Source organism: Thamnophis elegans, chromosome 5 (assembly GCF_009769535.1).
Source record: "Thamnophis elegans isolate rThaEle1 chromosome 5, rThaEle1.pri, whole genome shotgun sequence".
In the NCBI taxonomy this organism is placed as follows: domain Eukaryota; kingdom Metazoa; phylum Chordata; class Lepidosauria; order Squamata; family Colubridae; genus Thamnophis; species Thamnophis elegans.
The window spans coordinates 8,237,767-8,254,661 of NC_045545.1; the positions used below are offsets into that span (position 1 = coordinate 8,237,767).

At 42.4% G+C, this 16,895-nt stretch overlaps 1 protein-coding gene across 1 annotated transcript in view; it reads left to right on the forward strand.

The window, feature by feature from the left end:
• The first annotated feature begins 16,738 nt into the window (after nt 1-16,738).
• SLC44A3 (solute carrier family 44 member 3) overlaps nt 16,739-16,895 on the forward strand; it is a 28,106-nt gene continuing 27,949 nt past the window's right edge. The window contains 1 exon segment of the mRNA XM_032217706.1: nt 16,739-16,745. Within this exon segment, the coding sequence (XP_032073597.1) occupies nt 16,739-16,745 (7 nt within the window).

The following is a 16,895-nucleotide window of genomic DNA, read 5'->3' on the forward strand; positions in this document are numbered from 1 at the left end:
AGGCTGAGTCAACCTTGAGATTTGAACCGCTGAACTGAAGATAACAGTCAGCTGAAGTGGCCTGCAGTGCTGCACCTTAACCACTGCGCCACCTCGGCTCCTATATGCAGATCCAATTCTTCCTACAAGCAAATGTTTGGCTTGGCCCCAATGAAAGATCGTATTCAAAGAATTAGCCTAGTGAAATATCTGAAAATTCACAAATATTTTGCATTATCACCTTATTGGAAGATGTTGAATCTGTTTTATGCAGACAAGAATGGACTTTGAAACAGATGCTGGATTATGAAGTTGATTTGCTATGATATTTTGTTTCATTCTCAAAACATGTTTTTCTGATTTCTATAGTAGCAGTAATAGTAACATTTAGTCTAAAATATTTATTTTTATTTCTGTTTACTGCACCGGGAATTCCTTGTTTAGCCCCTTTCAAGCACATCCAAACAGTTTTTATTTCCATCAAGATGCATTTTCTTACATCTTGATCAGTTATTGCTCTCCTTAACTTCGTCCTTTTAAAAAAAAGATCCATTCTGAACATTAGCAGTTTATTAGCAGAGAAATCATATCAGAGGAAGCTAAACTTGTATCCTAGAAACCAAACAATGGCCAGAAGCGTACGTTACTTTTATTGCCCCCTTTCAGAAATATACAATAGGTGAAAGGAAGAAGAGATAGCCAGTTAGTCTCATTTCAAAGTCCTGTGGATACAACCTGAAGATAGTCCCTGCTTACTTTTATTACTTCTCTTCATCGTGCCCCAATTGTTTTTAATCTAAGAAGGAATTTTCCACTTCTTTACCACTTCCATAAATCAACAATTTCTCCAATAAAAATCAGAGGAACCGCTCAACTGCCTGTAATTACAACAGCTATTCTTGAATGCCATCCATATCCCTTTGTTTATAAGATTCTAAATTCCTGAAATTAAATTTTTCCAGAAGCGATGGAGCGCACTGACAGATGGGGCATTGGGTCTTCCCAAAGATGACTGCTCTATTAGGTGCAAGAGTTATTCTATATTGGTGGTTTATGGGAAGCCCCAGGTCTGTTAAGATCTGAGTGCATATTTTCCAAATTATGGGCTGAATGGCTCATATGTTGGCTTCGTTTCTTGTACTGTGGTTACTACAAAAAGCCTACATGTGAACTTTCAATGTGGGTAATAAACCAGTGGTGGGTTTCAAAAATTGTTGGAACCTACTCTGTGGGTGTGGCCTCCTTTGTGGGAGGGGCTTGCCACCCATGTGACCAGATGGGAGTGGGTTGCTGCCCATGTTACCGGATATGAAATTATGAATTAGTACAGATCGGTCCAAGTAGCTATTCAGAAGTTAGTGGTTAGAAGCAATCGTAAAGCAAGATATGGAATTAAAACCAGAAATATTTTGTTGGCTATTTGAAAGGGAGTATAATATATATTTAATTTTACACATGTTAGCAGCTGCTGGAATTGTCTTTGCACAACAGTGGAAAAACAGAGATATGTAAATGAATAAATATTACAATGTGCAGGAATAAATAAATTGACAATTAAAATCAAGAAGGCTTTGAATACTTTTTCACGTGGGATTGGTTTTAGCAATTGCCAACTAACAGAAAGCAGAAATTAGAAATCCAAAAGTATGAAAGAAAACACCAATTATGTAAGGAAAGGTCCCTAAAATGTATGAGGAAATATTACTAGATCAGTATTAATGCATAGATAACTGTGGGACATTACACACCCACCAGTGGTGGGTTTCAAAAAATTTTGGAACCTCTTCTGTAGGTGTGGCCTGCTTTCCGGGTCCACTGGTAGAACCTCTTCTAACTGGTTTGGTAGATTTGACGAACCGGTTCTACCGAATAGGTGCAAACTGGTAGGAACCCACCTCTGGTAATAAACGTATTGTAGTCAACTAAATTAACTCATGCCCTGAGATCCTGGTGCATGATAATATCCTTAGAGGTAGATATAATAATAGTATGCCAGCCCTTCAGAGAGTATGGCCATGTGAATTAAGGACGAAGAGTTGATGTAACATATGATTATGAAACGTAGGTTTTACACTGACGCACATGTAACCAGGGGTGGGTTGTTGGGGGTTCACACAGGTTTGGGCAATCCTCTAGCTAGGATTCTGCCCAGTTCAGCGAACCCCTAAATGCCAACCCTGCTGACCATGTCCACCACACCCCTCATGCCCCTCCCCTCCCAGGAGTCTCCACGCGGCCCGCTCATCAGAGAAGGCAGGGCCTGCGCGGAGCTCAGGGAGAAGGAAAATGGGCTTGCCGGAGATCCTGGAAGTGTGGAAACGGGCCTTTTTCTGGTTTCCGGAGGGGCTCTGGAGCCCAGGGGAAGCAGTTTTTGCCCTCCCAAAGGCTCAAGGAAAGCATCTGGAGCCTGGGGAGGGCAAAAAACGCCACCACCACCCCGCTGTGGTGCAGGAGGCCAACTAGGCCATCCCCACCATGGCCATGCCCACCCATCAACGGGGCAGCGAATCCGTTGCTGCAATTTTTGAAGCCCATCCCTGCATGTAACTACTACTTTAAGAAAATACCTACCTAACCAGACAAATGTTACATTTAGTATTTTTTTTTTTGGTAAATAAAAATTCGGAAAGTGCATCGCGCATTTCAAAGTTATCTGGAGAAAAATGTGCATTACTTCTTCCAGGAAAGAAGTTAATTAGCAGTCCTTTTAAATCAGTTTGTCATGTAATTTTAACTTGATTATTACATTTTACTCTTGAGGTTATATTCAGTCAGGACTCCTACAGGTTTTATAGGCAAGCCGTTTTAACTCTAATTAAAAGTGATCTTAAATAAAGAGAGGGGAGGGAAAGGCAACTCCCACGGTTGGTTTGGAACCAACCGAAAGATAAACACAAAAGTAGAATGTAATAATTGTGTTGAAACTGCATGATAAAGTCATTGCGAAAGGGGAGGTTGGGTTGGGCGACTCCAAATGAATACTCTTTATATATAAGCTACCAACAGCAATTTGGTACTAGAATTGTGTTACAATCAACATTACTGTCATGATAAAAATTTTAGAATAGGAAATTTGAATTTCAATTAGTCAGAATGATTTGAAGCAAAAGCATTAGGGTATGTTGGTGGTGGACTACTGCTGGTTGGACCGGTTCGGGTGAACCACTAGTTCTGACAATCAGTCCTGTTCCCCACCCCAGCCCGATCCTGTCCTATATTCCCTTCTTTCTGGCTCAGCTGATTCACGTGGCACTGCTGATTTCCGCGCCTCTGTTGTTCTACTTACCAGAGCTGCCTTAGAAGGTAAGCAGCTGAGCTTCAAATTGCTGTATTTTGAATGCTGTGCTCAAGCGTGTTAGGCGCACGAGTGCCCGATCACTGAACCAGTATTTGAACTGGTTGCAGCCCACCCCTGGTCCAGAGAAGAAAAGAGCCGAGGTGGCGCAGTGATTAGGGTGCAGTACTGCAGGCCACTTCAGCTGACTGTTATCTGCAGTTCAGCGGTTCTAATCTCACCGGCTCAAGGTTGACTCAGCCTTCCATCCTTCCGAGGTGGGTGAAATGAGGACCCGGATTGTTCGGGGCAATATGCTGACTCTGTAAACCACTTAGAGAGGGCTGAAAGCCCCATGAAGCGGTATATAAGTCTAACTGCTATTGCTATTGCTAGTTGGTTAAGAATTTCAATTGGCGGGGTCTAGGAAGAGGGCCTTCCCTGCTATCGCCCCTGTTCTATGAAACAACTTGCCCTTGGAGGCAGGGCAAGACCCACTCTCCTGGCCTTCTGGAAGAGCATTAAGACCGGGCTCTGCCAACTGGCATGGGGGATTCAAGAGTGCCCTGCAATCCTTGGGGTGCTTGGTGGGCTGAAAACACTTCCTCTGCCTCTTAATTTTGCAATTGTTCATTTTAACTTTGTTTTAACCTGATTTTTAACTTTAGCTTTCATATCATTTTACTGTTATCTGTAAGCCACCCAGAGGTACACAGATGTTATAGGAGTTTGAGGAACAAACAAATATAATACATGTAGTCCTTGACTTACAACAGTTCATTTAGTTACAATGGTACTGAAAAAAGTGACTTATAACCATTTTTCAGTTGCCGCATTCCCACGATCATGTGATCAAAATTCAGATGATTGGCAACTGGTTCATACTTATGACTGTTGCAGTGTCCCAGGGTGGCATGTGGTCATCTTTTGCCATCTCCCAACAAGCAATGGGGGAAACCCAGATTCACTTAACAACCTTGTTACCAACTTGTCAAGTTCAGTGATTCACTTAACAACTGTCACAAGGAGGGCCGGATTTAGATGAAAAGAGGCCCTAGGCTATTCCACTTAAGAGGCCCTTTCACCTCCCATTTTTAAGTTTGTAAATTACATGAGAGACAATAAAATACATCATTACTGTGATATATATCAATATATATCAATATATATAGCTGGCCTCCTGACGGAGGGCGGCTCTGCTCTGTGGCAAAGGCAGCGAGGCCAGCCACCTCCCCTGCTGCGCTCAGCTGCCCGGCTCGGCCCCCTCGCCCTCACCTGCCTGGCCGCTGGTGGGCTCCGCGTCGACGGGGCGGCTACTGGGAGCGGCCGCGCCTCTCGCCCGACCGCCGGTGCCGGGAACGTGGGCGGGCTCCCCAACTGCTGCAGCCCTGGAACGATCTTAACCAATACATTTTTATGTTTGTTTATTAGTCATATGCGTAGAATTTCTCCTTATTTTCGGTTCAGTGTTTTAGTGTTCACTGTTTTTAGAATAGTGTAATTTTAATTTTGCTAACAATTTGAATGTAGGCCCCTCTTGATCTTGAGGCCCTAGGCTGAAGCCTAGTTAGCCTATAGGAAAATCCGGCCCTGGTCACAAGCAAGCTTGTAAAAGCGAGCAAAACTCACTTAACCAATCTTTCATTTAATAACAGAAATTTTGGGCTCAATTGTGGCCCTAGGTACACAATCCATTTCCAAACATAAGTTAAGATTAAGTGCTACTTAAAAAAAACCAAAGGGTTAATTTTTCAGCCTATGCTAGACCTCCCTGAAATTTCTCCCTTCATTGGAAAGAAACGCTAATTTCTGGTGAGAAATCTTTACTAGCGTTGTACAAAGACTGGGATTTTTACACAGTATCCCATCCCTGTCTAGATTTTGTAGGCTTTCTCTTTTCTGTACGTGCACATCATTAGTGGGTAACTATTTAAAGAAAGACACACTAAACATCGAATGTAGGATTTTGCATGTTTAAGTTTCAAAAGTTTTATTTTCTTTTAAAACAAACATTTCATCATTCCTCAATCAGTGAGACATCGGAGTATAATTTTTTTTGTGTGTCAAAATAGTTCTAGTTTACCACCAAATTCTTGTCTAGTCTAATGTATACCCCCCCTTCCCTCCACCCTCCCCCCAACCCCCCTCCTCCTCCCCCCCCCGACTTCCCAGAACCCGTACACAGTATGGATTTTTAACAAACACAGTCTAAAATCTATTGAGAAAAAGGAAATAAAGAAATTATTTATTTCTTTATTTATTTCCTTTATTTCTTTATTGCAAGAGCCGAGGTGGCACAGTGGTTAGGGTGCAGTACTGCAGGCTACTTCAGCTGACTGTTATCTGCAGTTCGGCGGTTCTAATCCCACCGGCTCAAGGTTGACTCAGCCTTCCATCCTTCCGAGGTGGGTACAATGAGGACCCGGATTGTTGTTGGGGGCCAATATGCTGACTCTGTAAACCGCTTAGAGAGGGCTGAAAGTCCTATGAAGCGGTATATAAGTCTAGCTGCTATTGCTATTGCTAAATTAATGACATCTCTACATTGATCTTAGCTTCTTCTTACTGAACTAACTTTAAACAGTTTAAATCATTTCTGATCTTAAGCATAGGCTAACTGGAATTTCTTGGTCCCGTATTTATTTTGTATATAGTCAATCCATTTTTTCCAGTCTCGTTTATATCTCTCATTTGAGTGATCTTTAAGATATGCCGATATTTTAGCCATCTCGGCTAAGTTTGTAACTTTCAATGGATTTTGCATGTTCAATTCAAGCCTCTTCGGTCTTGCTGTGAATAAATGAGCTACGGAATATCATGCTGCCTATTCAGCACGTTCAAGTTTTACTTCTTCAAATACGATCGGCATTGAGGGTTTATTTAAAAGGGGAGAGTGAAGGGGTGAGAAAGTTTTGATATTACGCAACTGGAGATGAATCAGCATCCATTTCACCTCTTCACTCCCGATCCCTTCCTTTGTTTCCCTTGCATCATTATTTTTTTTCCCTTTTGACAGAAAGCTCCAAAAGACCTCACCGGAGGAAGAATGCAATTCAAAGAATATAAAGGAAGCTGAGAAGACCACCATTCATCATCTGCCCTCTTTCCTGTTTCTTTTCTTTTCTTTTAAATTTACGTTGTTTGGAAGACTAAACAGTTCGACTTTAGTGAGTCAAAAACTGGCAGCCCAGTTTTCTAAGTGCATGTATAAACAGAGAGAGAGAGAGAGAGAGAGAGAGAGAGAGAGAGAGAGAGAGAGAGAGAGAGAGAGAGAGAGAGAGAGAGACTCCCCCACCCTCCATGCAACAGGATCCACCCTATATATAAACAAAGGCAGTGCCATCAAAGTAAAATGAAAAGTTGCAAGCTGATATGTTTACAAAAGCAGAGGGAAATGCCAACTCTATGCTACACCTCCGGAATGGGCTTCAAAAGTTTCAACAACAGGTTCCCTCCTTGGTTGCTGTGTGGGCCTGGCCATGATGGGTGTGGCCTAGTTGGCTCCTGCACCATGGCAGGGGGGGGGCCCTCCATGTGGGCCCTGCACTAGCAATAACAATAGCAGTTAGACTTATATAGCGCTTCATAGGGCTTTCAGCCCTCTCTAAGCGGTTTACAGAGTCAGCATATTGCCCCCACAGTCTGGGTCCTCATTTCACCCACCTCGGAAGGATGGAAGGCTGAGTCAACCTTGAGCCGGTGAGATTAGAACCACTGAACTGCAGATAACAGTCAGCTGAAGTGGCCTGCAGTACTGCACCCTAACCACTGCGCCACCTCGGCTCTGACCTCACATCAAAAAAAGGGCCGCGTGGAGACTCCTGGGAGGGGTGGGGTGAGGTGGCAGGGGTGGGGGTGGGGCATCTGGTGCCAGCCAGGGATAGGATTTGGAGGTCCTCCGAACTGATCATAGCATTAGCTACGGGTTCTCCCAAACCTAGACGAACCTATAGCAGCCCACCTCTGCTACTGCCCAACTTCACATGCTCTAGTATAAGGCTTCGTCCTGCCACTGATCATCTGGCCAGCTTTAAGAAGTCCATGTGCTGAGCTGTCTCTGCTTCTTTGCAGAAGGACTACACCCTGGTAGCCTACAATGAAACAAGAAAAGCCAATTCAAACGTAGTGGAATATATTTCCAAATTAGTGTGTTTTGTGGGGGTAGTTCTTCATGAGGAAACCACCTCAGGTGGCAGATGCTAGAAATCTGGATGCTAAACCTGAAGGAATTGGGGCAGAACCATGTGTGATAAGGAGAAAAGTCCTAAATTTGGAATGGCAAAGCTAGGCTACCAGGTCTAAAGCTGCTTAATCCAGGATAATTACAAGATAAAAGTAAAACACTAGAGGAAAAACTTTCAATGATTGTACAGATTTCTGTTGCCCCCGATGAGGAAAATGGCTGGATAAGGCAGAGAAATTGGATAGTTTTATTAGTCTGAAATTAAAGGCTCATTCCTGAACTCTTGAAACCACCAAGCTTTAATTATGGGTTATCTACCAAAATGACTGTACACTGACAAGAAAATATTTACTTTTGAGGAAATAAATACTCTCAAAGATATATATTTTTTTCAGATAGGCATGCCTTTCCCAGCCATTAATTAGGCTTGCATTCTCTGTGGCCTACACTCCTTAGAACTGAGTGTGCTCAGGGTAGTAATTTCAGATTAGAGGATGATTTCTTTCATCTGAAGAAAGATGGATCTGAAGAATTCTCTCCTAGAGGAGTTGAAACTTGCTGCATCTTAGGCTTTTGGAAATGTTTATGTCCAAGATCTAGAGAGCTTTTTTGGAGGTGAGTTGGGAACGGGATGGCAGGGGGGAAAGACCAGGGGAACACTAGATTCTGTAGTAACACTGTTGTTAAGTGGACCTGGCTTCCCCGTTGACTTTGCTTTGTTGTGAAAGTCACAACAGGTGATCACATGACCTTGGGACACTGCAACCATCATAAATGAGCCAGTTACCAAGGGTTTGAATTTGATCAGGTGACCATGGGAATGCTGCAATGGTCATAAGTACGAGAAACGGTCGTAAGTCACTTTTTTCATTGCAACTTCAAACTGTCATTAAATAAAAAGTTATAAATTGAGGACTACCTGTATATCATTTCAAAGAATGGACAGAGTTGGCATGCTCGTATTCATTAGTGTGAAAACATTTTTGGTCATAGTTAAATTTAGCGTTACTGTTGTGGCCCGGCAGGAGACGTTGGAGCCGCCGGCAGACTCCGACAGCGAGGGGTCTTATGAGTCGGCCTTGGAGGAGGTGGAGGACCCTGGACAGGGTGTCGACTCTGAGCAGGGCGAGGAGAGACTGGTTGGCCACCAGGTGGCGGCAGAGAATTGGATCAGAGGGAATGTTCAGGAAAACACTTGTGAGTTGTTTCAGGATACACCCTGTCGCAGGGTTACTCGACGGAAGGAACAACTGCATAATTGTAGGAGATGATTGTGCTTAGCTGATGCTGATTATGATCCTCTCCTGATTATAAAAGGGACTGTTTGTGATACGCCCTGGTTGCACGACTCAACGTTCTCATTCGCGTTCACAAATCAAGAGAAACCAACTTGGATAAGTGGTTTGCTGAGAGAAGCCTGTTTGCAGTGCTGCGTGGGTTTATAGGACATTTTGCCAGAGCAATTATCTTTGTTTATTTTGGGCTTGCAGCCAACAAGAGTCTGGACTGATTAAACCATTCTTTCGTACGTCTGTTTTGGCTTTCTCTCCTGGACGGAGAAGGGGGGGGGCTCAGAACATGTTACTATATATAAAAATACAAAATCTGGATTATCATCAAAGGGCAAAGTTTTCTGTACCTCTTTAATCTCTAGTATTTGCTGGGTTTTGCAGTAAACAAAATCTAGTAATGTCTAACATTTCTATAGTTAAGAGTTCTGAGATAACTACAGTATGATTTACCCTTGCCCAAAAATCTGGATCTTTTTGATCTCATCTAGTGATGATCTGGATTTTTTTTGCAGACCACATATGGTAGTCCTAATTATTTATGACAGAATTCTTAAATTACTGAAATTGTATACAACACTGAGCATTGTTTTTCTAACAAGCTCTTAACACCCATGAGCTTCTTTCATCTGATATGAGAACAAAAGAACAATTGTAACTGTACAATGTTTGCAGAATTAATCCTGTGCCAAACAAGGCATATCTTTGCTATGATCAAGAAGTAAGAGCACTTATGCTCTCCTAACCCGCTAAATTATTTACCGCAATATCAGATTAAGAAAAATGAATTTCCAAGAAAGCCTATTTAGTGAATTAAGTACATTATAATTGTTTGGTCAGAGTGCTCCCATTGCAATAGTTGTATAAATTGTAGGATGGATTTATTTTTGGAAAAATGTAAAAATATTCGACACTTTACCATTTCAGGAAGAAGTTACCTTGTTCCCCTGAAAATAAGACCTCCCCAGGTAATAAACCCAATCGGGCCTTTGAGCGCATGTGCTAAAATAAGCCCTCCCCAAAAATAAACCCTCTCCCAAAATATTGCAACACAGCAGCAGCCATGAGGTGATCACGCTCGCTGCCTCTTCCACCTCAAAAACAATAAGACCTCCCCGAAAATAAGGCCAAGTGGGGGCTCAAAAGAAAATAAGGCCCTGTCCTATTTTCAGGAAAACATGGTACTAGAACACTGCTGCTCCAGAGATCAGAAGCACAGTTGTGTTTAGCAAAACACTTGTAGCAAAGATGGATACCAGAACTCTGAGTTTCTTCCAGCTAGATTCCTACATGCTGAATATATGTTCTGCTGAAGAGATGTTAATATATTTATTTTGGACCCAGCCTTGATTATTGCCTATGCACAATCATTGAATAAAGAGTGTGATGAAAAGAGTAGAGTGTTTGGTTCTTTCAGGAATCACAGCTGTGTCAACACTAAAGCATCATATTTAACCACACCAGATGTGTTCCCCTAAGGCCTTGTTGCACTAGATTCTTTGACTGTGGGAAGATAATTTTGGGAAGGAGTGGTTTGCTTCTGCTTTAAAAGAAAGGAAATGAAATAGTCATCTGATTTGTTTATGGTAACAGTCCTTCCTGAATACTATACTTCCATGTGGAGGTGGAGAATCTGTAACCTTCGGCTTTATATATTAAGGGCCTTCCTAAAGGACAACTCCCCAAAACTATCTTTAATTGGGCTTACAGATTCTCTTCACTTGTAGCCAACCATTAAGGCTACTATAAATGCGTTGCATAAATCCAATCACTACTGAATGGCTGCAAAGATACACAGGACAATATAATGCTTTCATGTTCTCAAACGAACTCTAAATTTTGCATCACAAATTTGTCAGCCTGTCACCCATGGTACAAAGCTGCCTGGTACATCTTTTTTGTGGTTTGTTCCCATGACACTCCTTTTAACCAGAAAAGAAAATTCTCCTTAAAACATTCTTAGATGTACTAATGTCAAAGCACCATTTTCTCTCTTAAACTTAACAGCATGAGCCATGATGGCACAGTGGTTAGAATGCAGTGGTGGGTTTCAAAAATTGTTCGAACCTACTCTGTGGGTGTGGCCTCCTTTGTGGGAGTGGCTTGCCACCCATGTGACTGGGTGGGAGTGGCTTGCCGCCCATGTGACCGGATATGAAGATGCCGCCGACACTTGTCAGAACCACCTTAAATTACTTCCCACACAGCACTGGCCTGCATAAGAATAGGATGTAAACTTGTTTTTTAAAAGGCATCTTTGGTTTGCGTTAAAACAACTTCAACACACGCAATGTTCTGATTGCACCACAAGTGCAGTAGTCATCCTTCCCTTTCACAGAGGCACTGAGTTTTACAAATATGAGCATGATAGTGTAGAATAATCATATCCAAAGACCAGTGGTGGGTTTCAAAAAATTTTGGAACCTCTTCTGTAGGTGTGGCCTGCTTTCTGGGTCCACTGGAACCTCTTCTAACTGGTTCGGTAGATTTGATGAACCGGTTCTACCGAATAGGTGCGAACTGGTAGGAACCCACCTCTGTAAGAATGTAATATTGCAGGCTAACTCTGCCCACTGCCAGGGGTTTGATCCTGTCTGGCTGAACATTGACTCAGCTTTCCATCCTTCTGAGGTTGGTAAAATGAGGATCCAGATTGTTGCGGTCAATATACTGACTCTGTAAAAACTGCTCAGAGTGTGCTGTAGAGCACTACGGAGTGGTATATAAGTTTAAGTGCTATTGCTCCTCAGTGGCACTTACAAGGCATATAAAATAATATGTGTTTCATCAACCATACCATCCATGTTCAGATGACTTGTAGCAAGTAGGATCAGCTAACTTTCAGGCTGATGCAGATGTATCCTCTCACCTCTAGTTCGTGGTTGATTTCCACCCCATTCTCTTCTCCCCGAAAGAGTTGGATTCTCAAAGCATAGGAAACTGCTTTACCACTTTTACAAAGCAGTGAGGTGTGCCTTCAATGCAGAGGTGGGTTCCTACCAGTTCGCACCTATTGGGTAGAACCGGTTCGTCAAATCTACCGAACCGGTTAGAAGAGGTTCCACCAGTGGACCCGGAAAGCAGGCCACACCTACAGAAGAGGTTCCAAGATTTTTTGAATTGTTTTTTGGATTGTTGTTGGGGGCGATATGCTGACTCTGTAAAACCGCTTAGAGAGGGCTGAAAGCCCTATGAAGCGGTATATAAGTCTAACTGCTATTGCTATTGCTATTTTCTCTCCCACATAGATATATCCTCATGCATTTCCCTCTGTCTTTCCATCATAAGTAGCAAAGAAATCAGGATGGAGATGGCGTGAGGGGAAGATATTGGGGGCGGGGGAGAAATAACGCTGGGGAAAACAAGAAAAAAAAAGATGAGGCAAGATGCAGAGGTAACTGGGTTGAGGGAGGGAGAAAAAGAAAGAAACCATGACTTCAAAATAAGAGAATGTGAATGCACAAAATGGGGGGAGATGTTCCAACCAACCCTTCTGCTTCACTGAAGATTCCTGGAAAATGCTTGACATCGAGAGATAAGAGAGGAGTGTTCGACTTGACACATTTCTTTTGAATCCTCTCTCTAAAAAAAAAAAAAAAAGCTGGAATTTCTCCGTTGGACAGAATAATGTTTCAACGCCGTGACTAAGGGAGGCCCTCCAGCCCACCCTTGTTTTTGTGCCACTCATTCATAATGAGGAAGCAGCTGTCCTGCACTTGGAGTTGGGTGATAACCCTCCCAATGGGGTAGTGAAGTAGGCAACCTGTGTAAAATGTTTGGGAAAAATCCCCATGATTAACATTTTGTGCAGGTGAATGAGTTCATGAAGTCATTTCCCATAATGGAGTGGTTTCCTTCATAATAGACTTCAGCGTGATTAAGAATGCAGAGTCCAGGGGATTTATGAGGTTTATATTGTTACTGCTTTTCAGAATTTTCTCAGGAGTTTATCAGCGTCATTTTCTGATGATTTAACCAGGACTGTGGCAATGAAGTGCCCGTTGCTCTAAAATTATGCCATGGGGTTAGCATACGGGTTAAAAAGCAATGCAACATCCTGTTACCAAAAATAATACATCTATTAGAAAGCACGTTATGCTGAAGGCAAGAGCTTCCTTTTCAGAAAATCTTACTCTCTGGATAGATTTCCTGTAAAATATATTGCGTAAAATTCATGATCACACACAGAGGATCAGACACACCAAGATAAGGATTTCTTAGAAACACGCAAAACTAATATTCAAGTTAGTTTACAAAGCAGTAAGTGGACATTTAAACAGGATGAAAATTTAGCCGTGCAAAATGATAAGGTTTTTGCTTCTCTGCAATATTATTTCTATTTAGTCTCAATCACACCTTCATTGTTCTAACGGAAGCTACTAAGTTGCATTCATACCAGAGGTGGCTTGTTGCCGGTTCGGCCCGGTTCGGTCAAACTAGTAGTCGAAGTCAGGCCTGGGTTGCAGAACCGGCAGCAACACAGGCCTGTCACGCCCCCGAACCGGTTCCCTCGCCACCGCTGGGCCGACACCATTTTGGATTTTAGTGACTGCGCGTGCGCAGTTCACTATAAATTAAGGTGACCAGCTGCAGTTATTCACTTAAGAACTGTGGCAAGAAAGGTGGTATAGTGACCAAAGTTACAATGGCATTGAAAAAATTGACTGATGACCATTTTTCACACTTAGCGACCATTTTCACACTTAGCGACCGTTGCAGCATCCTCATGGTCACGCAATCAAAATTTTGATGTTTGGCAACAGATTCATATTTATGATGGTTTCAGTGTCCTGGGGTCATATAATCACCTTTTGACAAAGTCAGATGGGGAAACCTGATTCACTTATGTTACTAACTTATCAGCTGCAGTTATTCACTTAAGAACTGTGGCAAGAAAGGTGGTATAATGGGCTTAGTGACCAAAGTTACAATGGCATTGAAAAAAGTGACTGATGACCATTTTTCACACTTAGCGACCATTTTCACACTTAGCGACCATTGCAGCATCCTCATGGTCACGCGATCAAAATTTTGATGTTTGGCAACAGTTACAATTTATATTTGTAAATTGTAGTTATGTTGAAATAAAAAAATATTACAATACTATTTTTGCGTTGTATGAAAATTTTTGTTGCTCCGTATAAAATTTTTAATCAAGTCCCCCCACTCCCCCGGTCAAAGGTGTCCCTCTTTACCAATCTGAAAATCTGGTCACCTTACTGTAAATTGTTCTGCGCATTTATAAAATTAATACAATTTATATTGAACAGTACACACGTGTGTTGCACATGCGTTGCAAACTGGTAGTAAAACCCGCAGCAACCCACTCCTGATTCATACATAAGTAAATATAGCAGCCTTCCCCAATCTGGGCTAATGGGGATGCTGACAGTGAATGATGAGAGTTATAGTCCAAACTATTTGGACTATACCAAGGAGAATACCAATATCCTGTAATAAAAAATACTAAGTGTCAAGGTATGGACTTGACTTTTTAAGAAGAAATACCTAAGAGTGAAACCAGAATTAGGTTCCTCAAATTCATAAACATTTTTACAGGTAGTCCAAGGCATTTGTTCTTTCCTCCCTTCTGAAATATGAGTGATAAAGGACACCTGTAAAGCATCCAGGGATTTGACTATGATGCCTTATTACATCCTTAGGATTACAGCAACCAACTTCACTGAAGTTGTAGCACCTTGAAGGAATCCTAGGTGAGCGGACAGAACATTAGTAGTGAAGTACAAGGTCCTTCCTTAACTCTGCATTTCCATACAACCACTAACCAGAAGCTGGGGAAGATTTCACTGAGAATAACTATGAGACTTAATTTATTCACTATAGTTGCATTTATTTGCTTTTAAGTTGCTTTTAAATAATCATAAAGTAGATTTTAATACAGAGTAAAAATATTAGCTTGTTGTTTATTTAGTTATTTGAGTTCTATGTTGCCCATCTTGCTAGAGATTTTTACTTATCCTTCATATGAAATAAAAAGCATTTTCAGAAAATAAGACAAAATCATAACCAAAAGCATAGCAACAAAAAACGGAGTGAATAGATAATAGAATAACAGAGTAGGAAGGGACCTTGGAGGTCTTCTAGTCCAATCCCCTGCTTAGGCAGGAAACCCTACACCACTACAGATAAATGATTATCCAACATCTTCTTTAAAACTTCCAGTGTTGGAGCATTCACAACTTTTGGAGGTCAGTTACTCCCCTGATTAATTGTTCTATCAGGAAATTTCTCCTTAGTTCTAAGTGGCTTCTCTCCTTGATTAGTTTCCACCCATTGCTTCTTGTTCTACCCTCAGGTGCTTTGGAGAATAGCTTGACTCCCTCTTATTTGTGGCAACCCCTGAGATATCGGAACGTTGCTATCATGTCTCCCCTACTCCTTCTTTTCATTAAACTACATACCCAGTTCCTGCAATGGCATTCTTCATATGTTTTAGTCTCCAGTCTCCTAATCATCTTTGTTGCTCTTCTCTGCATTCTTTCTAGAGTCTCAACATCTTTTTTACATTGTGGCGACCAAAACTAAATGCAGTATTCCAAGTGTGGCCTTACCAAGGCCTTATAAAGTGGTATTAACCCTTCACGTGATCTTGATTCTATCCCTCTGTTTATGCAGCCTAGAACTGTGTTGGCTTTTTTGGCAGCTGCTGCACACGGCTGGCTCCTATTTAAATGGTTGTCCACTAGGACTCCAAAATCCCTCTCACAGACACTTACTATTGAGCAAGGTACCACCTATACTGTACCTGTGCATTTTCTTTTCCTTGCCTAAATGTAAAAGGTAAGTCCTTGCCTGTTCCAATTAGTATTGATTACTAATAGAGAATGGAAGGGTCTTGAAAAGTATTGAGACGGTACCATCACCTTATCTTGAATCGCCACATTCCAGCTCAGACTCACAAATTTAATCACAAGTAGGACTTCGTTGCTGATCTCAATCAGGGGATTGATTGCTAAGGAAGAAGGGACACTTCTAATACTTATTTAGAAAGGTTTCCCCATACTCTGGCCAGGTACTCTCTCTGGGTCGGAGATTAGTCTACCTGTTGGAACAATAGCCTGGGGAAACAGTAATTTTTAGGAGAGCCAGAGTCGTTAAATTCTTTATTCATTAATCTTGATTCTTAAGTGACCCTTCCTTACCCCTGCGAGTTCCTGTTTGTTTAGCGGTTGTGAAATTCTCAGCGCATTGTTCCTGAACTTAAGTTCTGTTCTGTTTTCAAAAATGAAAAACCTTAAGAAGTAACCCTAAGAGCCAAGGTGGCGCAGTGGTTAAATGCAGCACTGCAGGCTACTGCTAGATCAGCAGGTCAGCGGTTCAAATCTCACCGGCTCAGGGTTGACTCAGCCTTCCATCCTTCCGAGGTGGGTAAAATGAGGACCCAGATTGTTGGGGGCAATATGCTGACTCTCTGTAAAACCGCTTAGAGAGGCCTGAAAGGCCTATGAAGCGGTATATAAGTCTACTGCTAAGTCTACTGCTATTACTTCTTAAATGTTAATGCACGAGTCAAAAAGAGGGCTGTGAAAATATCTAACAGACCCCTCACATCCTGGACAAAAACGGTTTCAACTTCTACCCTCAAAACAACATTATAGGGCCGTGATGGCTAACCTTTTCCTAAAGGCATGCCAAAATTGTGTGCGTGCGTGCTATCACACATGTATGGATGTGCCCCACCCAGCTGCATATGCGCATGTGCCCTCCCCATGCAGGGGAGGAAGTTTTTGCCCTCCCCAGGCTCCGGAGGCTTTCCTGAAACCTGGGGAGGGAGAAAATGGCCTCCTCTGGCCACCCTGATCCGCACGGATCATTTCTGAACTTCCAGTTGGCCCGCTGGGCCTGTTTTTTGCCCTCCCCAGGCTTCAGGAAAGCCTCCAGAGCCCGGGGTGGGCGAAAAATGGGCCTAATGAGCCAACCGGAAGTCAAACGTAACCAAAATAGACTCCCCCAGGCCTCCGAAAGGCTGAAAATCAGCTGGCCAGTGCGCGCATGTGCGGTGAGCTGAGGGCTGCCGTGCTAGCAAATATGGCCCCGTGTGCCACCTGTGGCTATAGGGCACTGCATACCAGAATAACTAGACACAATGAGTTTTTCCCCGAATGCCATCACTCTGCTTAACAACTAATTCCAACACTGTCAATAATTA